This window comes from Nicotiana tabacum, chromosome 3 (genome assembly GCF_000715075.1).
Source record: "Nicotiana tabacum cultivar K326 chromosome 3, ASM71507v2, whole genome shotgun sequence".
In the NCBI taxonomy this organism is placed as follows: domain Eukaryota; kingdom Viridiplantae; phylum Streptophyta; class Magnoliopsida; order Solanales; family Solanaceae; genus Nicotiana; species Nicotiana tabacum.
Genome location: NC_134082.1, coordinates 183,373,005 through 183,397,165, shown reverse-complemented (window position 1 = coordinate 183,397,165; position 24,161 = coordinate 183,373,005). Strand labels below are relative to the sequence as shown.

Below are 24,161 nucleotides of genomic sequence, written 5' to 3'. Positions count from 1 at the left end.
GTAACTTGTTACAATTAATAAAGTTATAAAGCGAATCATTAATTTTCTATAAAGAACTTATACAGTATTGTGATATTATCCTTCAAAACATTTTTTAATTTTCAATGAAATTTTGCCTTAATTCACTTTTTATGGTTTTATTGGCTAATTCAAATATTATTCAATCTAATCTAATCTTATCTTATTTTAATATTTAAGATTTGCGCTTATCCCCATAACGGAATTGTTTTGATTGGGCTTCTCATGTTGTCTTGTTGGTTTCTCATAGAAAGCTGCAACTTTCAACTTACGTACTACCCACAACTTCCCCAGACGCTCTTGTTGGCGCGTGGTTCACGTCACTAAATTGCCTTGTTGTAACCCCCTCGTACGTCGTACCCTTCACTTTCCTCTCATTAAAAGTTTCACCTTTTACTCCATTAAAGTTTACACATTTGATTCCCTTTTAATCCCCCACCCCCTAACATACCCCCCTACTCCCAGTATTCGAATTATCGAATATACCCGTTGCTTTATTTTATTATAGTATATGCACATACTTGTGTCTGCTTATGTGCAAGTGGCAACTTTCCTTGTTTGAAATTTTGGAAAAAGAAAGGATTTTGGAGAGTTACCCGTTAGTGTAAAGCTGCTGTGGAAGCAAATGCGATGAATCTCCGGCAACGTCCACCAGTCACGCGCGGCCGTGGTTCTGATCACGCGCCGCCACCACCCCATTACGAGCCGTACAACATTATACCCATTAACAATTTGCTTGCTGACCACCCTTCACTAAGGTACCCAGAAGTGCGTGCTGCTTCAGCTGCTCTACGCGCCGTCGGGGATCTCCGGCTGCCGCCGTTCATTCAGTGGCGTGACAGTATGGACCTCATGGACTGGCTTGGACTATTCTTTGGGTTTCAAGACGATAACGTGAAGAACCAACGGGAACACTTGGTTCTCCATTTGGCTAACTCTCAAATGCGCCTTCAACCACCACCTGCCGCCCCGGACCGCCTTGACTACGGTGTCCTCCGCCAGTTCCGCCAGAAGCTCTTGACAAACTACACAAAATGGTGTTCATATCTTGGTAAAAGGTCTCAACTTCGCTTGCCAAGACGCCAAAGTCCAGAACTTTCTCGCCGTGAGCTCTTGTATGTATGTCTTTACTTATTGATTTGGGGTGAGGCTGCTAATCTTCGTTTTGCTCCTGAATGTTTATGTTATATATATCACCATATGGCTATGGAACTGAATTACATTCTTGATGGTCACATTGATGAGAGTACTGGAGCCCCTTTTGTTCCTTTTACTTGTAGGCAGTTTGGTTTCTTGGAACAAGTTGTCACTCCTATTTATACGACGATTAAAGGTGAAGTTGAGAGGAGTAGAAATGGCACTGCCCCTCATTCAGCTTGGAGGAATTATGATGATATAAACGAGTACTTTTGGAGTAGGAGGTGTTTTAAGAGGCTGAAATGGCCTCTTGACTTGTCATGTGGTTTTCTGGATACTAGTGTAGGCAGGAGAGTTGGTAAGACAGGTTATGTGGAGCAGAGGACTTTTTGGAATATTTTTAGGAGCTTTGATAGGTTATGGGTGTTGTTGATATTGTTCTTTCAGGCTGCTGTTATTGTTGCGTGGCAAGGTACACAGTATCCGTGGCAGGCTTTGGAAAGGAGGGATGTGCAAGTGCAGTTGCTTACTCTCTTCATAACTTGGGCTGTTTTGAGGTTTATTCAGTCAATACTTGATGCCGGGACTCAGTATAGTTTAGTTACCAGGGATACAATGTGGATAGGTGTGAGAATGGTCTTGAAAAGTGTAGTTGCTGTGACATGGGCAGTCGTGTTTGGGGTGTTCTATGGAATGATTTGGAGCCAGAAGAATTCTGATAGGAGGTGGTCGTACGAGGCGAATCAAAGGATCTTGACATTTCTTAAGGCTGCTCTGGTGTTCATCATCCCGGAGGTGTTAGCTCTGGTTCTTTTCATTCTCCCATGGATACGAAATGTGATTGAAAACACCGACTGGCCAATTTTTTATTTGATAACATGGTGGTTCCACACTAGGATTTTTGTGGGTCGCGGGCTCAGAGAAGGGCTTATTAATAACATAAAGTACACGTTGTTCTGGATTGCAGTATTGGCTTCCAAATTTATCTTCAGCTATTTCTTTCAAATAAGGCCGCTGCTTGATCCTACACGAGCTCTTTTGAATATGAAAGTTAAGAAGTACAAGTGGCATGAATTTTTTGGTAGCACGAATGAGCTAGCAGCTGTTTTGATGTGGATTCCAGTTGTTCTAATTTATCTAGTGGACCTGCAGATCTGGTACACTATATATTCCTCCATTGCAGGAGCAACAATTGGGTTGTTCTCGCATATAGGTGAAATTAGGAACATTAAACAGCTCAGACTCAGATTCCAGTTCTTTGCAACTGCATTGCAGTTCAATCTGATGCCCGAGAATGAGAGTGTAGATGCTAAGGACACCCTGGTTCGCAAGCTTCGGAATGCAATACATCGGATAAAGTTAAGATATGGCCTTGGACAGCCGTACAAGAAGATTGAATCGAGCCAGGTGGAAGCAACTAGGTTTGCCTTAATATGGAATGAGATTATCATAACTATGAGGGAGGAAGACCTTGTTAGTGATCGTGAGCTGGAGCTGATGGAGTTGCCACCAAACTGTTGGGATATTAAGGTTATTCGTTGGCCGTGTTTTCTCTTGTGCAACGAGTTACTTCTTGCTCTCAGCCATGCAAGCGAGCTGGCAGATGCACCTGATAGATGGGTTTGGTTTAAGATAGGCAAGAATGAGTATAGGAGGTGTGCAGTGATTGAGGCTTATGATAGCATCAAATACTTGCTATTAAAGATTATTAAATACGACAGTGAAGAGCATTCAATAGTCACTGCGCTTTTCCATGACATTGATGATTGCATTCACTTTGAAAAGTTTACTAAAGCCTACAAGATGACCCTCTTGCCACGCATTCATGAAAAGCTGGTGTCTCTTATTGAGCTTTTGCTCAGGCCAGAGCCAGATTTGCGTGATATGGTCAATGTATTACAGGCTTTGTACGAGCTTTCAGTTCGGGAATTTCCAAGGGTGAAGAAGAGCACAGAACAACTGATGCAGGCAAGTCTTGCTCCTTCAAATACCAATCACGGGTTTCTTTTCGAAGAGGCGATCGAGTTTCCTGATAAACAAGATGCTTTCTTCTATAGGCAGCTGCGCCGTTTGCAAACAATTCTTACTTCCAGAGATTCAATGCACAATGTCCCAAGAAATATTGAAGCGAGACGGCGTATCGCCTTCTTCAGTAACTCTGTTTTTATGAACATGCCACCGAGCTCCCCAGGTAGAGAAGATGATGGCTTTTAGTGTCTTGACCCCTTACTATGATGAGGAAGTTCTGTTTGGCAAAGAAAGTCTTAGGAGTCCAAATGAAGATGGAGTATCCACCATATTTTATCTGCAGAGGATTTATGAAGATGAGTGGGCGAACTTCATGGAGAGGATGCATACAGAAGGAATGCGAGATGAGAATGAGTTATGGAACACTAAAGCAAGGGAGATTCGTCTTTGGGCATCATATAGGGGGCAGACTCTGTCCCGTACTGTAAGAGGCATGATGTATTATTACAAGGCTCTCCAGATGCTTTCCTTCCTTGATTCTGCTTCAGAGGTTGATATAAGGCACGGCTCGCAAGAAATTGCTTCACCTGGTTCATTGAACCAAAATAATCACTTGAATGGTATAGGCTCTGGCATGTTGCGAACTCCTCAAAATATTCACAGAACGAGTAGCAGCGTCACCCTTCTTTTTAAAGGAGATGAGTTTGGTGCTGCTCTAATGAAATTCACTTATGTGGTGACCTGCCAGGTGTATGGTTCTCAGAAGAAGAAGGGTGATCCACGTGCTGAGGAGATCCTAAATTTGATGAAGAATAATGAGGCCCTCCGAATTGCTTATGTAGATGAGGTTTACTTGGGAAGAAATGAAGTAGAATACTATTCTGTCCTAGTGAAGTATGATCAACAATTGAAGAAAGAAGTGGAAATCTACCGCATAAAGTTGCCTGGTCCCCTGAAACTTGGGGAGGGTAAGCCGGAGAATCAAAACCATGCCATTATCTTCACCAGAGGTGATGCAGTTCAGACCATAGACATGAATCAAGACAATAACTTTGAAGAGGCACTTAAGATGCGTAATCTGTTGGAGGAATTCAAGGAGAATTATGGTATTAGGAAGCCCACCATTCTGGGAGTTCGTGAAAATATCTTTACTGGTTCTGTGTCATCTCTTGCTTGGTTCATGTCTGCCCAGGAGACGAGTTTTGTGACTCTGGGGCAACGCGTTCTTGCCAATCCTCTCAAGGTACGGATGCACTATGGTCATCCAGATGTCTTTGATAGGTTTTGGTTCTTGTCCAGAGGTGGCATCAGCAAGGCTTCCAGGGTGATTAATATAAGCGAGGATATATTTGCTGGATTCAACTGTACCTTGCGAGGTGGCAATGTTACCCACCATGAATATATACAAGTGGGTAAGGGAAGGGATGTTGGATTGAATCAGATCGCAATGTTTGAGGCTAAAGTTGCTAGTGGCAACGGTGAACAGGTATTGAGCAGAGATGTATATAGGTTGGGTCACAGACTAGATTTCTTTCGCATGCTCTCATTCTTCTATACGACTGTTGGCTTCTTCTTCAACAATATGATAGTGGTAGTAATGGTCTACATGTTCTTGTGGGGGAGACTGTATCTTGCACTCAGTGGTGTTGAGGAGTACGCCAGCAGAAATGCCAGCAGCAACAAAGCACTTGGTGCAATTTTGAATCAGCAGTTTGTTATCCAGCTTGGTGTGTTCACTGCCCTCCCTATGATTGTGGAGAACTCTTTGGAGCATGGCTTCCTTCCGGCAGTCTGGGATTTTGTAACTATGCAACTGCAGCTTGCCTCACTATTTTTCACATACTCAATGGGAACCCGTGCACATTTCTTTGGTAGGACCATTCTGCATGGGGGAGCGAAGTACCGTGCAACTGGGCGAGGTTTTGTTGTGCAGCGCAAGTGCTTTGCTGAGAACTATCGGCTCTATGCTCGCAGCCACTTTGTCAAGGCAATCGAACTTGGAGTGATCCTCATTGTGTATGCTTCACATAGCCCCTTGACTAAGGACACCTTTGTGTATATAGCTATGACTATATCAAGTTGGTTCCTTGTACTGTCATGGATAACATCTCCGTTTTTGTTCAATCCCTCTGGGTTTGACTGGTTAAGAACAGTGTATGACTTTGATGATTTCATGCATTGGATTTGGTACAATAGGGGAGTTTTTGTAAAAGCGGATCAAAGTTGGGAGACATGGTGGTATGAAGAACAGGACCACCTGAGAACTACCGGTCTCTGGGGAAAGTTGCTTGAGATTATTATGGATCTTCGTTTCTTCTTCTTTCAATATGGAATTGTTTATCAATTACACATTGCTGGTGGTAACACTAGTATTGGTGTTTACTTGCTGTCTTGGATTATTATGGTCGCTGTTGTGGCAATTTACATTGCCATTGCATATGCAAAAGACAAATATTCGATGAAGGAGCACATATATTATCGACTGGTGCAGTTGCTTGTCATTCTGCTCACTACGCTGGTGATTGTTCTACTGTTGAGGTTAACCAAGTTTACGCTGCTTGACTTCATCACAAGTTTGTTGGCTTTTATTCCAACTGGATGGGGCTTAATCCAAATTGCCCTAGTGCTCCGGCCCTTTTTGCAGTTTACTTTGGTTTGGAGCACTGTTGTGTCCTTGGCTCGGCTATATGATATGATGCTTGGGTTAATTGTTATGGCTCCTCTGGCATTTCTATCATGGATGCCTGGATTTCAATCCATGCAGACAAGAATATTATTTAATGAAGCTTTCAGCAGGGGCCTTCAGATTTCTCGTATCCTCACAGGCAAAGATACATAATTTGAGGTGATTCTCTAACTTACATAGGTAGTTGAGTTTTCTATTTATCATGATGATTGGAAGTGTACTTTAGTCTATCAGGTTTAAATTCACATGCTATGTATAGCTGCTAGTATTTTTTAGACTTGTAGTTTCTTGTCCAAATTTATAGTGCTCTGATTCAATTAACCTTCTCTAAGTTCGAAGGTAGCTAGATAAAATTTAAGTCAGTTAAATCTGTGCTAAGTACAAAGGTGACACTTTATCTAGCCTTTCTGAGATAAGATAATCTTTTTGTTTGAGAAGGATTGACTGCCCTGTTGTTCATGAGGTCAGCAACATGAATGCATCTACGTAAACGAGTTCATACACATGACGGAACTTATTGAATTACTTAAAAAAAAAAAGAAACGAAAAAACCGGAATGTTCTTACTTTTGACATTTTGTCACATAGTTTGTCTGGCTGTTTTAGACTGATTAATATGCTTTGCTTTCCTGGCCATAAATAGGCTAACCCTGGAGAAATGAACAGTTGTTTGATAGTGCTGATGTAGAAGCAGATTTATTGAGAACAGATTTGCAACCTTTACATCTGCTGGTTTTAAATGTCATTTCTAGCGTAACAGGCTAAGATGAATGTTATTGAGGCTATCAAGACATTAATGAAAATATAGACAAGAAGGGACATCACCAAAAGCCATATAAAAGCAGAATAAAGATAACAAGATAGTAAGGTGATAAAAAAATCCGTCTAATAAAGTAATAAATATCAAAAACACTTATGCTTTTTTTTTTTTATATAGGGAAGGTTTTTATATCAGAAACACTTTTGCTATTTTCACATTTCACTTTATCATCTTTCTTTTAAACTTTTCATCACACTTCTTTCTCTTTGATTTTGAATAACAAGGCTTGCCCTGACATGTTTTTCTGCTGTTAGTAATAAAGCAAAATGTTGATGTTTCTAACATCTATTATCATGTTTATGAATCCGCCCCCTCTCCCATCCTCAGCTTTTATGAGATGGCCTAAAATTATTACTTGCATTGAAAACAGTATTGAGCAGGAAAATTTATAATATGGTGTCACTTTAATCTTAGAGTATTCCTTTAAAAAAAAAATATTCGTAGAGTAATTATCCTCGCTTGTTGGAAGACCACTCAAGAATTTAATCCTTGTCACATAAAAAAAGAAAAGAAAGACTAAGATAGAGCCCCCCAGGACTTTGGTCTAGTGATAAGAACCCAACATCAGAAGTTCGAATCCTATTATTTAAGTGGAGAAGGGCAGAGATGCGGGCCCATTATCCACCAAGATTCAAATCCTGCACTACCTGGCTCTTGGCGATTTCTCATTATCAAAGAAAGAAAAAAAAAAGAAAGAAAAGAGAAACTGTGATAGAGAGAAGGGATGGGAGGTCGGGGCATTGGGGTATGGTTCGGGGTCTAAAGATAGATATCTTAATCTATAAACTTGATGTGGGTTAAAAGCATTATACAAATTAAGCTTTTTGGTGCAAAATAGATGATGTCCACAAAGTGGAGCAAATGCCGGAATTCCTCAGCTTCTTACAGATCAGGAGCTGAGTTTTTCCTTTTTGTAAATGTCCGGGTGCAGCACATCCTCAGTTCTGGCTAAGTACATCAATAAAATCTTTTGGTCTACCTGAATAACTGGTCATACTATCAAAGATATTATATGTGTTGTTTTTCTTATATCTCTTAATGATTGAGATTATGATGTTCAATAATCATGCTTGTTTTAGTTAACTTTTCTGTTGATTGCAGGAACAAGTTAATAATTTCAGAGGCATATGCATCTCTTTTCTTGATTATATAGGCCGCGATTCCAAATAAGTGGCTTTATTTTTTGTTGGAGCTTGGATGGGGAATTTGATTTTGTGCCTTCTACTCAGTCTGGGTAACTTCTCACCCTTCAGTCTACCAAGTCGACGAGGTTAATACTACTTTTTTGTATTCTCCTTGCTACTTACAACATTGTGATTTCTGCTTTATTTAATTTTGAGTTTATATTGTTTGCTTGGCTGGGAAGGAGGATGTCAACATTTCTACTTTTGACGGCTAAAAGCTTAGATGCTGTGACCGCGCACCTCCTAATGTTCAAGTCATTCTTTGCTTGATGATAATGTCATTACCAGTTAGCAACTTTGCCATCATGATACTCAACAACCTCTCAGTTAACTAGAAAGCTCGAGGGTGCTACTTAATTTACTGTTCTACCCTCTTTTCAGACTTGTATTTCCAAATGCTTTTGTACGAACATGGTACAATCTTTGTTTCAGAGAATATCTGCCCGCCGTTAGTTCTGACTGCTAGTCTGACCATTTCTGAACCTGTCTTTTATACCGTTTCCAACTCAATGGAGAATATCTCGACTCTTGCAATTCCGCTTCCCTTGGCTTATAACATGATTAAAAAATCGAGTCTTGACTGTAGATCCTCTCCCTCTGCACTATATTCTCTTGGGCAAAATATCAAATAAACAGACTCGAAAGCTTTGAGTAGATGATTCAAACTATTGAAAGCTGACAATGAAACAGAGTCTTATCAATTGGTTACATCCTCATATGTTGCTATAGGATTGGAATGTGCCTAAATCTTTATTAATTCATCTATATCAGATGAAATCAACACTAGTAACCCACCTTTACCTATACAACAAATCTGTAGACAGAGTTACTTATTTAGGTTTCTGGTTTCCCCTTGTAGTCATGCGTTTTCGATGAACCATTTTGTTGGTCATTTGCTACCTGAAACTACAAACTTTGAAAGTTGAAACATCTCGAGACCTAAATTTTCCACCTTTCACTCTTTCTTAAAGTCTGTGCTATACTACCATCTCTTTAATCTTTTCTTTAGTTTCATCTTTTTGTTAGCCTCATCTATTGGAAACAGCCTCTCTGCCCCCCTAGGGTAGGGGTAAGGTGTGCGTACACACTACCTTCTCCGGACCCCACTTGTTATAATTCGTTGGACTTGCAGGGTAGGGGTAAGGTTTGATCTACATGTGAAGGACAGCACACCTGCCCGAAATTTTGCACATTCGACTCCTCTTTACCGTTGGACACCAACAACCATGAAGGATCTCTCTTTCGCGTGCAATATATATTTACCATTCTGTCTTTGTAAATTGCAAGGTATAATGAAGCCTGATGTAATTCAATTTTCACTTATGACATTGCAGGCTTGCAGCGGTTTTACTAAGCGATGTGGAACAGTTGGGTCTTTTCTTCTTCCTAGTCTTAGTATGGTTAGGTTCAGGAATCATGGTTAGATCTATCATGTTTCCAATTTTTTGTAATTCTGTACATAATGGCCACATGTAAATGGTGTAGTCTATTCTGATTATGACACTGTATTTGCGTATTTCTGGTGAGCTAATGGACGACAGTGGAACTTACACCAACTACGGTTTGGCTACTGAGCTTGCAAAAGGAAATTGCTCACTTCTAGCTCTATTTAATGTATTTTTTGGGGGTTAATTTCTTGACAGATGTAACTCATATTCAGTCAGTGAGCAAGACTACTAAAAGGCACTTTGCTTGTCGCCTTAAATTGTAAATGTATTTGGCTCTCTGAATAATTGGCCAGTGGTATCACTTTTAAAATGTTCCCTAATTCAGATGAGTTTAGTTAAGTTTATTTTCTTACTAGAATTGATCAAAATTCAGTAGTAAAGAGACATTGAACGTATCATAGAAACCCTCTTTTGGAGCCAAAGTTATGACATCAGATGTTAGTTTGGTAGCAAAATCATAGGAAAGTAAGAGCAGTATACATGAGAGAATAGCCAAGAAACCCAAGTGAGATGTAGGAACTCAAATTTGGTCAAATCCCCGGGAAACATAAGCCGCTTACCCGCCTCCCAATTCAAATAATTAATTAGAGTTCGAATCTGTGATGTGCGCCTAACTTAGACTTCATTGTTTGTGTTGTGCGAGGCATTGGATAAAATTTCTCACTTCTGCAAAAACCAGACCTTAAGTCGAATTTTCATACATCCTCAGAGACAAAACTTGGATGCTATTTCTTAAAATGGAGTAAAATCTTCACTCTTACACTTACAATTTTTTAGCGACCAACCCATCAAACACATCTTTCTCCTTCCCAACCCCAAATGAAGTATCTATATACTTAGAAAATCTAATCTCTTGCAAAAATAGCTGACTAATTCAGTTTAATCCGGCTATGTGGTAAAACTTGCCAGTTAAAAACTTTTCTTAATGAAATGCCAGTACTTTACAACTTATAATTTTGGGGAAAACAGGAGTGCAGAGAGTACTGCAGAAACCTGTCAATGCATCTAGAAAGCTGAAACAGATACAAGTCCCACTTAGATTGAAAATATTCACAGTGATTGGTAAGCAAAATTTTGCATGCTAGCCAGTTCAGTAACAATAGTGTCTGAAAGAAGAGTTCAACTACCAAACTATAGATACTTAGAGAGTCTCTGCCAGATGAATCATTCCTTAACAGGCTTGAAATTAGATACTTCAGCTATACAATCTTTGACATACAATGTAAGTATCGGAAGCTAATGAAGCTCATGACAGGAGAACTAAAAGTTTCTTCAAAAATCAAGGATAAAATTTCTACTGACAGTTTATTCTTCCGTAACTGACTCAGTGCTGACTACAGATATTTTCTCATATGTGGAACTATCTCTATATCTCCTGGGAAGAAAACAACGGCCCCCAAATCTCTGCTGCAAGAAAGTGAGAATTGCAAGCAGCAGACCCCCACAACATATAATGATGTCCCAAGCAGTGGAATAGTAATCCATTTTTGGGTTTCCATATATGTAATCAAATGACCAGGCATTGCCGTGAGCTCTGTAAAGATCATATACATGTGGCATTAGGCGCACAAGGGTGGTTCCTATATAGAAACCAGGGGTGAGAGCCTTCTCAGCGTTGTTACAGAACAAATTGAACAGAATCTGAGGAAGCAAGAATCCATCCAAGATCAAACCGGCATATGTTTTGAGCTCCCCCCACAAAGTTTGCTGTTGGTAACGAAAATGAAGAGAATATTCAAGCTTCATCTGATGAGGATTTCTTGACAGATGGAGAAAGTAAGCAATCAATCCACCACAAATATACATTGGCAAAGACAAATACAGAACCTTTTTATCAGATATCCAGGAATTTTTTAGGCTCTCATCACCTGCTCTTGCAGACCATATGAGTTGGAGAAGACGGAATTCCAACAAGAATGCTATCATCGTCATGATTCTAATTAAAATCTCGTTTACTTCAACCCATCCATCATTACCAAAGTAAACATTCCGCTTTTTCCGGTTGACCAAAAATAAAGCTTCAAAGTTTAGCAACAGAGGGATCATGTGTGCCAATGTGAGTACAACTATCATGACAACAGAGATAAACGGAAGCACACTTGGGTTTTTTTTCACATAAAATAGCTGCAGACCCACAAAGATGCATGCAAGTGTGTTGGAAATTAGAACCATGGTCATTTCCAGATCCATTCTCCATATGGAATTTCTGGCTTGGTCAGTGTAGATCGAATTTGATATAAGTTCCAGAGGTTCAAAGTAAAGAGGATCAGACTTTTTTCTCATGCTCTCAATGGTACCTCTAACACCTGTGCGGACTTTAGCGTTCAAAGATGGGTACTGAATGTTAACTAGAATTTCACAGTCTAACGATGAATTTTTCAGTGAAATCCCTTGACGTGATGAAAAATACATACAACCAACCATGCAAAGATGTCCACTCCTCGAATCATATAAACCTTCAGCAGAAATTTCAATTGTCATAGGAGTATGATCATCAATGTACAAGAACTGAGGTGGAGCAAAAAAGTGAAGCACATAGCTTACATTGACCACAGTACTTTGATTGTCATTCAATTTAACAGAAGAATCAGATGCACCCCGGTAAAACTTATCCCCCACAGACAATGGCGCTGAATAACTGAAAATTTCTGTTTTTTTCTTATTCCTCACCATCATATCAAATCGCATATCAGATGAATGAACATCGGGATACTTCCCTCCCTTGCCTTTATAACTCATTGCCTTGGCACAAGACCTCGTCACATTATCAATCACAGTATACTCATATGTCAATCCATCAAGCCTGTTAACCAGATTTCTTAGACTGTGCAAGGCAGCTTTACCGTAATTACCTTTTTCATTTGAGTCTTTTCTTATCCAAATCTCCCCAACAACAACACTCCTCTCCTTCAAGGTCCATTGCTTAGGCAACCTCAAACTCAGCCTCACAACACAATCCCCAAGAAAACCCTTTTCAGCTGCTGCATCACTTCCATTGAAAATCCGGCAACCAATCATGTCAACTGTTTTCGTCTTCTCATCCCACTTCCCTTCAGCAACCAATGTTTGATTTATCAAATAAGTTGGCCGAGTGCGCACACCATCACCAAAGCTTAACAAGAATCTCCCTCTCCCATTATCCCCGCACTCAATCTCATTAAACCATATCGTCATCGGCCTAAAGATTGACACATTACCACCAAGAAAATCACAATTCCCATTACTACAATTACCCAAATACATCATTTCCATAGTCCCAGCACGACTTATCACTGAGCACACGCTCCTATCTGGGTTTTCTATTCCCAACGAAACATTAGACCAATCACCATATTCACTAAACCCATGATTCTCAACTTCTTTATTAATCAAAGTATACATATAATTTCTCAAAGACAAACCAAGTATTTCAACAGGCTTAGTATATGCATTTTTATCATTCACATCAATTCTTTCCAATGTACCATTAACAACACTATGCAAAATATCAGAAGAATTCAAATAAACCAACTTAAGAACAACATCAACAGAACTTAACTTCCTCATACCTGATCCCACCATACAAAGCTTCCCAGTACTAGAATCCCAGAAACCCGAAACGCGAAACTCTCTCGAATACCCGCCGCCACCTCTGGTAGGAAACCTAGGTGGCCGGTTATAAACTAGCCGGAGTTGCCGCCGGTGTACAAAATCACCAAAAAACTCAGGACCAACACTTCCTGCGAACCTCAAAACACCTTCAAGTTTAAATATTTTACCATTTTGGGTCGGATAAACGTTTTGGGTGTAGAAATTTAGGGTTTTTGGCTTGAATTTTCCGGCATTTTCAAACGGCACGTGGACGTACGCGTTGCGAAGACTGAGGAAAATTGGGGTAGCGTTAAAAGGGGTTGAAGCTTGGCTTAAAGGGGTGCTGGAAACGACGTCGTTACAGTATGGTGAGTATGGGATCTGAGGGAGTTCGGAAACTCCAAGGGAGGAATTAAGGGAAAGGAGAAGAAGGAGTAGAAGAAGAAGAGGACTAAATTGGAATTTGGGTGATGGGGTTGTTGTAAATATGGAAAGTTTGAATCTGGAGCTAGGGTTTTGCAATGGAGATGGAGCTGAGGAATTCTCCATTGTTATGAGGTGTTCATGGAGCATAGTGGAGAGACGGAGACTTCAATGGTTGATCAAATAAATATTGCTGACATTTATATACACCTGAATCACAATCTCATTTCCTTTTTTTTTTTTTTTAAACTTTTGTCTCCCCTTTTGGATTCTATAATTGTCGGTTTGCTTCTTTATTTTATTTTCTATTTTGACTTTCGATTTAGAATTATAATCTGATAATAATTAAAAAAAAATTATATAATTATGTCATCCGGGTAACTTTTGTCCGCCAAAGAAGAAGTTATTTGCATTTTTCTCTCCGAAGAGATTTGAACTTGAGATTAATGTAAAGTAATTTACACATAAAAACAGAAAGAATTCATGAGAAATTAAGATTCCAATTATAATGTAGACAAAAATTAGGTTATTTTATTCCTTATGTTTATACCTGACCAAATTAATTACTTCATACCTATACTGGTGGAAGGATTCAAATTTCCCAAGTAGAATAGTCGTCAATTACTATGTTGTCATTAAAAACAAGAAACAAAGAACGAATGCCTGAAAGAGCTTAAACTTTTATCATTGTGCTTTTATTAGGTATTCTTCCCTTTTCAATTTAAATGATTTAATTTCCTTAATACTTTGTTCCAAAATTTAGAAATAATTTAATTTTGAATTTTTCCTTTTTACCTATTTTATCAGAATTTTTATAATCACACAAATATTATGGCCCGACAAAACTTTTAGTATCATATGTTTCAAAGTTATATTTTTTCTTTAACTTTATGTCAAGAAAGGAAAAGAATATTTTATTTTGTTATAATTTTTTTTTTTTGGTTATGATAAGACACTTTACTTTTGTGCAGTGAGATTCAGACATTTTCGATCCCTAGTTTATTCAAAAGATAAATAGTTTGATATTTGAATAGAATAGTTCTGAACAAGGCATAAATCTTATACTAGAAGAAATGGAAATAAGAAGGCTAACTATAGTTGAACAATTAAAAGAGATAGAGAACAACTTATTAATTTGCATTTCAATAACAACGTGACATACTTGAAGCTTTTGACCAGATTCTGAAGTAAATTAGAGCCCGTTTGGACATAAGAATTTTTTTACTTTTCTCCGAAAATTTTTCATTTATTTTTCAAAATCAGTGTTTGGCCATAAAATTTTTAATTTTCACTTGAAAATGAATTTTAGAATTTTTCGAATTTGAAAAACCCCAAAAAACTATTTTTCAAAACTTTTACTGAGATCACTCATAAAACTTCAAAAACAACCCAAAATTATATTCATGCCCAAACACAACTCTAATTTTCAAATACCATTTTAACTTAGAAAATTGTTTTTCACTTTTTTTTGAATTTTTACAATTCCATATTATTAGTATCATAGTATGCAATAAACGTTCCTTTTACAGTTTGAATTATTTTTGGTTTTGGTTTTACTTCTCCTAACCTTTGATCGACCTAAATGCTGAGTTTTCCACCACTCTAATAAGGACCTAAATAAATCCACTTAATGATGGAGACTTGATTATATCCTTCCATTTCCTACAAACCAAAGCTGAGCCGGCCATTGCAAAAAGTTGGTGTGTTTTACTATTTACTATAGTTTGTAACTTTATGCAATTTGGATATAAGTGGTAACCAGAACATGTTGAGACAACAAGTTCAAAACAACTGGAAAACATAGTAAACACCGATCTCGAGGTTCAACCATTTATTCAAACTGCAATATCTTACAAAATGTAATGCATATATACACAACTATGGTCCAAATACTCATTACTCACACATACCCCAATTCCCCCCCCCCCCCCCCAACAAGCCCACAACACACATCTGCACACTTTAAATTAACATGGAAACGGCCAATTAGGGCCAGTTCAAATGCTGATATTGTACATATATTGGTTATTACACAGGTGCATAGCAACACTTAATCGGACAACTGACTGCAATCGATACCTTTGTCAGTGAATGCCGCCACGAGTTTAGGGAAAAGCTTGCCAAGCATAATCTTGAACCCTGTAGAGCTTCCTTTTATCGGTTCTTGCTCCTGACTTTTGGGTTGAAATGCAGAACCAACTGGTGCACCGTCCATGTACGCCTTACAAGCCAACAAAATGTGCTTCCATCTTTTACCAAAGTGCTCTTGCACGAGTGCTTCAAAATGCTGCAGCATAATTGACCAAGCAGATCAGAAACTTCCATATTAAAAGGGAAGTGTTTCTATATAGAATGCTGGAATACAAAAAGTCTTGGTGGTAATTAGAACTTTAAGTCGTCAGAGTCCAAATTCCTTTCTTAAACATGGTACATTACGTGGTTTTATCTGAAATCTAAACATGATTTAAAGAGACTTAGAAAACTTCAAATGTAATCATCTACCTTAGGTGGCTTGTTGAGTTGGTATAACATGGACTTGCAGGTAACAAGGAAAGCATTTTCATTATAGCTAGCTGAGTTCTTTTCACCATCAGCTTTTCCAATCTGTGCATCATATCCAGCCTCATTGAAATAAGGCTTTTCATTGAGCACAAGTGCTTGAAGAGAGAGGAGAACTTGTAGAATCGTGGAACTTTTGGGGTTCCATACTTCATTTCCGGAGCCCGTCCATGTATTTAAGAGACTAAGACAGACCTTTCCTGACTCATACAAGTTGGGATTGACACGAAGCCCGCTAGAGTGATAGTAGACCATCTGCACAATTTCATTTTCACAAAACCTAAATAAGCTTTGACGAGAAAGTCTATGTTTGATCTCACAAATCAAGAAACAGATGAATTTCATAAATGGATGGTGGAGTTTGACAATTGGATGCCTAACAATGCATAAGAGCTAATGAATAAGTATGATCTGAATTTAGCTTCCAAAGGTAAGCAAGTGCTCATTTCTATCAATCAGAACATTGTGGAAATATGGAACAACTTGTGCTCATGTTAAGATTAATGCACAGGCTATAAAGAGTTACTTACAGGTGGCTCATGCGGATAGTCCGAAGGTAGGTAAATATCAAAGAAGAAGAGTCCATCATGATACGGAGTCCCAGGTGCACCAATAATGGCTGCTCGCAGCAAATCCATTCTTTCTTCATATACGCGTACATAGATAGTCTCTGTTTTAGGTTTTAATAAAGCAAGTGTGAGGAAGAATAGTCAAGAAATGCACTGTAAAACCATCTATTCGATGATAAGAGGTTTTTTGCTGATAGAATCAGATATTGTGCATCAAAGAGAAAAGAAAAAAGGAAAAGATATTGTGCAGTCAAGTTGTGGTTAATTTAGTGTCTATCTCAACCCCTCTCCCCCAAATCTTTCCTATTCGAGCAATAGTTTGTGATCATTTGTTCGCCTTTTCAAACTTAAGTTTATCGTCACTCGGAACTTTCCACTTTCCTGAGGGAAAGCCATTCTGTCTTAACAGCAATCGACCAAAATTACATAAACTTAGTGAATTAAGGAAAAGAGAGAACTTCTTGAGAAAATGATACAAGACAGAGGCGCTATTACAAAGAGCAAAGACAAAATAATTGGCACATAATATCAGAAACATTAAACCTACAGTGGCTCCCTTACTTTCTAAACTTTTAAATTCATTTATCATATTAGCCCATGTAAGAATCTAATTTTCTGGGCTGTTTGTCTTGCAAAAGATCTGTGGAGTAACCCACAAAATGAATTTCGAATAGAAGATCTATCATTTTGCTCCAAATGTAAAGATGAAAAATAGAACTTGTGGACTGCCATAAGGGCATTACCATTTGACTTCGGTACATGAACTACAGAACAACTGATATTTATCATATATTCCATAGGCTAAAAAAGGCAATATATTTCAGGAATTAAAATTCTAGTTGCAGAGTATGCCAATTCTCATTGAAAGTCTGGCTTATATCTTTTTACATTTTCCCTCGTCTTTGTTCATTTCAGTAGCTTCAGCATTCCCAATGTTATATCTTTCCACCCCCACCCCCCTCCAATTCAACGAGCTTTCGCTCAAAAAGCATGACTCATACTTGCCAAAATACATAGATAGACAAAGTAAACAATAGCAGAATGTAAATATCACATCATTAGACACAAACAGAAAAACAGGTTGAAATTCTCACCAGGAAGATCATGTTCCAAAATGCTCCATTCTTGTTGGACCTTCTTCAGCCAACCTCTTCTAACCTGTGAAGTAATAGAAAGATTAAAAAAGGGGGAAGAGTAAAGTAAAAATAACAATAAGCCGACATGTTCACTTGGGAAAAACTAAAAGAAATTTTGACCTGGGATAACTGCGCCTTTCCAGCACCATCTGCAAAATGGTGGTCTGAGAAACCAGTGACCATATCAAACTGTCTAAATTCTTCAGGGAGCTTGCTGGAAGATGGCAAAGCATCATGTTTTTGATCCTCAGCTGTTTCCTGTTCTTGCTCTAGTTCCATTTCAAGGGAAGCCTTCATGTATCCTACCTCAAGTGTGAGAATTCCTGCATTCAAATTGCTAAGTTCTATGACTTCCTCCTCATTTAGAATCCTTGATTCCTGTCCTTCTGATATAGCTTGGTATGTACCAAACAGTGATGTGCTCAAGGAGCCGAAAAGACGAGAGGTGATACTCGAGAAAAAGCCAATAGCAGCTTGAGAAAGCAAACAGGAACTAGAATTCCACAAACTCCTGTTGCAACTTTCACTATCGCCACCAAACTTCAGCAAGTCCTGAATATCAAAATCTAACTCTGTCAAACTTTCACACGAGAATGAATACCTAATATCTAATTAAATCCCTGCTATATTGAGCTTCTTATAACGTGGATGGCAAATGATCTTCTAACCACTTTTTATGGTTATTAGCTTATCTCCTATTGAACCATCCGGTTTTCCTTCCAGTTAACTATCAAGTCACTGCCAAATTTTCCATTCTCAGACTTACTTCTTGCAATAACACCAAAGGAACAAAACATGGAAAGGGAACTAGACTTACCTTTTCCTCAGGTTTTGAAAGTTGATTTTCCTCTGAACTCATCTCCGCACCTGATGGCTCAGCATTTTCACCAGAGGGCACTGTAATGGCAGCAGCAGCTTCACACTTACCTATCCGATAGATCTCAAAGGGTGCTACCTGATGAGCATCAATGAAGAAAGATAAGATTTGAGCCAGCTCAAGGCATAAGACCAAGATTAAGAGTATATTTCTCGAAACACTTCAGCTCTTAGTACATTATTTATTACTTTCAACAGTTATCGTGTGAACAAATATTCCTAAAGAAAACGTTTCGGTTGCAAACTTCAACTGCTTTCTGCCAATCAACTTTCCACCAAAAAAGATCAAATTTAATAAAACAATGTAAGAAGAACAGTAATGATATGATTCTTGGAAATCAGCAAAACATGAGCGCTAATGTCAACAAACAGTAAGTATCCTTTTGAATCTCCAATAGGTTATGTCACACTCACGTTCAGCTATGAGAAATGAGGAGAGAAAAAAGACAGGATCCAACCCCTCAAAAATAAAAGAATAGAAAAAAGAGTACCCTTACCGTGCTTGTAATACCAGTAGCCCATTTCACTTCAATATTGCCATCTTTGAAGCCAACAATAATACCAATGCAAGACAAGTGATCATATCCGGTGAAATCTGAATTATCCTTTCTTTTATCAATATTCTTCAGCTTGGAGTTAATGTCCATCTCAGAGAACATGCTTTTTCCATCAAGACTGAAAACCTGATCCTCACAAAACTTGCAAACCGCATCACCGAAACAGTATGAGTAGTCTGGATGGTCCATCAGTTCATATGCACTCACAATTTCTTCAGTTTGCTCTACCCTAAACTTATTTGGTTCATTCAAGGAAAAAGTTGTCCATTTTACCTTTACAGTTCGCTCCTTCGCATCAACACACCTCACCACGCCCCACCTTTTTGGACTGGGAACAGACGAGTCATCACAGGATCCCTTATCAAGCACGAACTGCTCTGGCCAAAACTCATGAGCATCCACAATATTGACAGGAAATACAGAATCTGAGTCCAATCCAGTAGTCACGCTTCCATCCTGCCACGAAACATCAACTTTTGTCCTTGTTCTTGAAATTACAGCAACTTGCGGAACAGTTGAGCTCCTATTACTCTGAGATGCCTTATTTAGCTGCCTGTTCTCTTTCATTGCTCCATAGGGAGGTGAGCATTGAATATTCTGCTGCAGAAAGTTCTTAGAGTCAGCAACTGGAAGTAGACAGCAATCTCCAAGCTGCCACTTTGCATGGGAGAAGCAAGATAACAAGGTTAACTTTTCTGAGTCCTGAAGATTCGGGGGACTAGGCACCTCTTCACAACCAAGACTGCCACAGCCGATCCAATCTACATACATGACTCCAGCCTCCACAGCACAAATGGTACCTTGCTCTCTTTTGCCACTTTTTACACCACATAACCAGTTGGTTGATCCAGAGGCAGCTACAGACTGAACTTGAACCCTTTGTCCCGGGTAGAAAGGATATTGTGGGTCTTCAACTAAATCAGGGGAAATTGGTGTGAGAATTTCTGAACCCTCGGCTGCAAACTCAGACTTTGCACCATCATCAAAGAGGACTTTAACTTTATCGACTATCTTTTCCACTTTCCCAAGCCATGGGCCCATCACTACATAATCCCCAACAGAAATTGGACGTATTTTCACCAGATCTTTTGAGTTAACATCTTGCATCTTGCTTCCATAAATATTTTCCAAGTCAACAATCATCTCAACATTGATCACTTTTCCCATCTGTCCGGATGGGTCATTTACTGCGCATACTATGTCCCCATACATAAACACTCTCTCAAAGGAGAGAAAGTCGTCGATTTTACCGATGCTCTCCTCAAGACTTGAAAGAATAGAACAGGCATGCCCACCATACAGATATTCAACATAATCCTGATCGTCATAACTGCTGCTCTCGCTGAAACTATCAAAGTCACTTAGAGAAGATGTATCCATAGTGTGGAATCCAATGAAAAGTATTCTGCAATTTGAGAAACATTAATTTATAAGCCAAGAAATGAGGGTTCAAAAAGCATAGTATTGGAATGAAAGTTGCCAAAATGCAGCTACATCTTGCCTATATCTGATTCACAGTTATTTTCTCTTGGATTCTTGGTGCTTAAATTCTAGAGATACAAAAAACACGAGTGACACTTTGACTTGAAAAATTACACACGCTTAAACCTAAATTATGTTGCTTTATACTTATTCAGTTGCTCATATATTGTAATGCACTATACTTATTCAAAATCGAGAGCAATTGATGGGATGACTTGCAATGGAACAAATGGAAACATCGATCAGCTTAACTAAGTTGAATTAAACCCAATCCCTATTGGTGTTAGATGATATAGCTAACAATAAGTTACATGGACAAATAAATGACGAGTGACAGGAGACATACCACACAAGTTACTTGCAAGTCCTAGCTGTTTGATCCAAACTTACAGACTGATATTGATCCCCTGCTGACGATGATTATCAGTCTTCCTAGTTCCAACAACGACCGATGTATATATCCAAAGATGAATCAGATCTCGAGGTCAATCTGTTACTTTTAAACAGAGACCAAGATAGTATCTCCAAAAGGAGATAATGCCAAAGGAGATTTGCCCTAAAGACAAATGTTTTGGAGTCTAACTCCAAATGCCAAAGGAGATTTGCCCAATGAATTGACAAGTCCACTAGAAGAATTGTGCAGAGAAGAACTTTCGAATTAATTGTGGTCCTTGTAGAAGTGCCACTTTCTTTAGCTCTTCCTGACCGGTTGAAGAGGAAGTCCACAAGCCGGATATATGGATCAAACTTTTGCCAACAAAGGAAGACAACAGCTTGATTAAAACCACGATAAAGAACCACCAAACAGCGGAACTTCACGATTTGCCAAAGGAGATTTGCCCAGCAGAGCCAATAGAGAGACACATGTAACTAGATGCTCTCGCATGAAAGGAATTTACTCCTCTCAAAGGCCAAAGACAGTTTGCCAAAGAAGATTTTCCCCTTAAGTGGAACCAGCTGTTCTGTCAGGTTTACTTACTTCCACAAAAAGGAGATGTCTCAGAGAGTTGAATCAACCAGAAAAAGACAGATGTGTTGCATAAAGTGTTTAAAATGCCAAAAAAGATATCTGCTCTTGAGTAACCAAGGAAACTGCTGAGAAAATGTAAGTTGATATGAGCCACTGAACTACATCAGGAAATCCTTGCAAAATATGTGGTATACTGACCAGGAACCAACTTTCTTCTGTGTCAAACCAGACTTAGCTATTTCAGAAAATACGTGAAACCTGTGTGCAGAAATAGCTGTTAAATTTCAACACAATGCTATTTTTATATAGAGCAGTAGGAAGACTAGTTCTGCAGTTTCTTTTGACCAAATAGATACACAGCCTACATCAAAATAGAGACGCGGCATGAAATTCTAAGAGGAAAAGTTCTCAAGAGGACCTATAAGAGAATGAATCAGCAATTCCTTAAAACACGGCCCATTTCTGTAACTTCTTTAACCATCTGACTTCCTGTTCATCATTCAAATAAAATTTTCAAAATAACTACTGTAATCTTTTGTGGTCAACTACTGTGGTTAATTGGCAGCATGCGTATACTTAGACAATAAACCAATTTCCAAGTGAAACTCATTTTTTAAAGATTAATTGAGTGATGGCAGAACTTGCACACACGTTTTTGCCATTTAAACTGTTGTTTGAACTTGCATCAAGATCAATTTAGAGCTCTATGGTTAATTGCTTACAAGTGCTTTTGTCCACATGAAATAATCATTTTCAACTAATTTTCAAAACCCAAATCCATGACCCTTCAAAAACTAGAAATGAATTAAAAGATCATATAATAATAACAGTTCTCCAGCTAACATCACAAGTAAGATAGATGTCTTAAAATTGGAATAAGACTCCACGGGTTCATCAACCATCAATAACTGTATTATCTATGTTTTTGTGCAAAGTCCACCTCTTTGACATTGAGAATCTACTCTAAGTTGAGAGGAATGAGTTGCTTTTTCATCTTTAACTTTGCCTTTTCATTCAATTCAATTTATTTAGCCTAAATTTTTATTAACCTCATATTAATTACATCCTTACCATTTCTTGGTTCATTCATCAAAATTGGATATTCTGTGCCCCCAAATTACTGTTAAGTTTCTTTTTTGAATGTTTAGTCCAATGCTCAAGCCTCGATATCATAATAAGTTTCTTATTATCAATGATTTTGCTTCCTCAGGATCAGGTGTTAAGCTTTCAATGTATTAAGACATGAGAAGCGACTAAGAAGCTATTATCTTCTGATTCCAGTGCTCACCTCAGAAATAGGCGATCTACATGTGAATAAAAAACCTTTGCTCCTAGATACTAAGTATATAGTGCATCTAGCCTCAAGAGAGGATATCACTGGCTTGACAATAGCTTGTACTACACATATCCTTGAAGACCTCAACCTGAAGACCCTCTACTATTTTTCGTATTTATCCTCTCTGACTATATAGACAATAATCTAGGCGTAAAAATTGCGAAATCTCGAAACATTATTTTCTCTTTTGATATCAATTTTCCTTTTAAGATGGTCATATAGACACTAGGCACAATGAATAAAGGCAATTGCATCTTAGAATTTCATTTGGTGCTCTACCCTTATCTTTACTGTCCTAAAATTTCAATTAAAACAACTTGTTAAACAAACTTTTTCATCTTTGAATCAGAACTCCAAAAAGTATCCTTTTTGAATTGAATGAAAATTGCAAACATGCAGCCTAAGAGTTTCAATAACATTCAAACATAAAATTCACCTTCACATAAAGAAAACAAATAAGGAGGAGAAGTGTGAGAAATATTTTCATCAAGGTGAAGAAATACATATGCTAGATAATTCAAACAACTAGAGATTAAAAAACAAACAGCCAAAAAGAGTAAAGGACAGCTTGAGGAGAAAAAGGAAACAAGATTATAAGTAGAAGTTGAGAAAGCTACCATCTTTTACCCTCTTATGCCGATATCAAACCAAAGGCAACTTCCATAGAAAGAGCACAAGCTGATGAAACTGAAGCAACCCCAGAAGAGAGAGTTTAATTCTTGAATTTCTAGCTGTTTCCTTCAGTTTCAGAGATAAATTCTTGAATTTTTCTTTCCCAACAAGCAGTGATCACCTCAACCAAAACACACACACGCCAAGAAAAAGAAAGATTAAGGGAATTCAGAGAGGCAAATCACCTCCCTAAATTCCCATAGTCCACTCATATTCAAACCTCACAAACATGGCAGCATCAAATGTTGCAAAATCACCAACCCCCTTAATTACCACCTCTCTTATTTCTCTTCCACTGCGTGTGTGTGTTTTGTCTGTGTGAATTCTTGAACGTTAAATGGAGATTTTTGAGTTGTGTGTGTACTATTTTTCATAGCCAATTATAGATACAGGGTATTAAATAAAACCCCATATATACTTTTTAAGAAGAATATACCGTAGTATCTATGCTCTCCTTGTATATTGTATTCTCTACTCTTTTCTGCCGTACAAGTTAACAGGAGCATCCCGAATTTACATAACTACCCTCTGTGGCTGTTGTAATCAATTATCACCTTGATCCAACTTGGGTTCTAGAGCATTAATTAATTTATCACTTTTTTCTTTTTGAAAAGATAGATGGTGTTTTATATATTTTAGTTTTTATATGTGATGATTCTATTTTTTTGATTTCGCACCCAGTATTTTTATATCCGTATTAGGATCCTAACTAATTCAGATTCGTATAGTGTAAGACTCATTAAAAAAAAAT

General features: G+C 38.2%; 3 protein-coding genes and 1 non-coding gene across 7 annotated transcripts; 2 read left to right on the top strand and 2 right to left on the bottom strand.

Moving 5' to 3' along the window:
- Window positions 1-501: 501 nt before the first annotated feature.
- On the top strand, window positions 502-9,599 carry LOC107811492 (callose synthase 11). Its single transcript, XM_016636434.2, is given in 4 exon segments — window positions 502-3,333; window positions 3,335-5,968; window positions 7,730-7,898; window positions 9,147-9,599. Coding segments are annotated over 2 exon segments (5,313 nt in total). The 5' UTR covers window positions 502-648; the 3' UTR covers window positions 5,963-5,968; window positions 7,730-7,898; window positions 9,147-9,599.
- Window positions 3,606-3,685, top strand: LOC142179694 (small nucleolar RNA J33). Its single transcript, XR_012708238.1, has one exon. It is a non-coding gene; the product is annotated as a small nucleolar RNA J33 (small nucleolar RNA).
- A 966-nt stretch (window positions 9,600-10,565) lies between the features above and the next one.
- On the bottom strand, window positions 10,566-13,379 carry LOC107811491 (uncharacterized). Its single transcript, XM_016636433.2, has one exon. The coding sequence runs from the start codon at window positions 13,377-13,379 to the stop codon at window positions 10,566-10,568; it is 2,814 nt and encodes a 937-aa protein (XP_016491919.2).
- A 1,678-nt stretch (window positions 13,380-15,057) lies between these two features.
- Window positions 15,058-23,800, bottom strand: LOC107811493 (putative ubiquitin-conjugating enzyme E2 24). Of its 4 annotated transcripts, none has more exons than XM_016636436.2 (10): window positions 23,356-23,775; window positions 21,821-21,891; window positions 20,779-21,660; window positions 18,891-20,355; window positions 18,335-18,472; window positions 17,638-18,069; window positions 17,476-17,539; window positions 16,343-16,482; window positions 15,756-16,067; window positions 15,058-15,540 (listed from the first exon to the last, which is right to left on the bottom strand). In XM_016636436.2, the coding sequence occupies exons 4-10, from the start codon at window positions 20,328-20,330 to the stop codon at window positions 15,304-15,306; spliced, it is 2,763 nt and encodes a 920-aa protein (XP_016491922.1). In that variant the 5' UTR covers window positions 20,331-20,355; window positions 20,779-21,660; window positions 21,821-21,891; window positions 23,356-23,775; the 3' UTR covers window positions 15,058-15,303. The 4 variants fall into 4 exon arrangements, with proteins under 4 accessions (XP_016491922.1, XP_075106383.1, XP_016491921.1 ...); XM_075250282.1 differs by lacking the exon at window positions 21,821-21,891 and having other exon boundaries at window positions 20,779-21,527; window positions 21,601-21,660; window positions 23,356-23,719; XM_016636435.2 differs by lacking the exon at window positions 21,821-21,891 and having other exon boundaries at window positions 23,356-23,800.
- Between the last annotated feature and the right edge of the window lie 361 nt (window positions 23,801-24,161).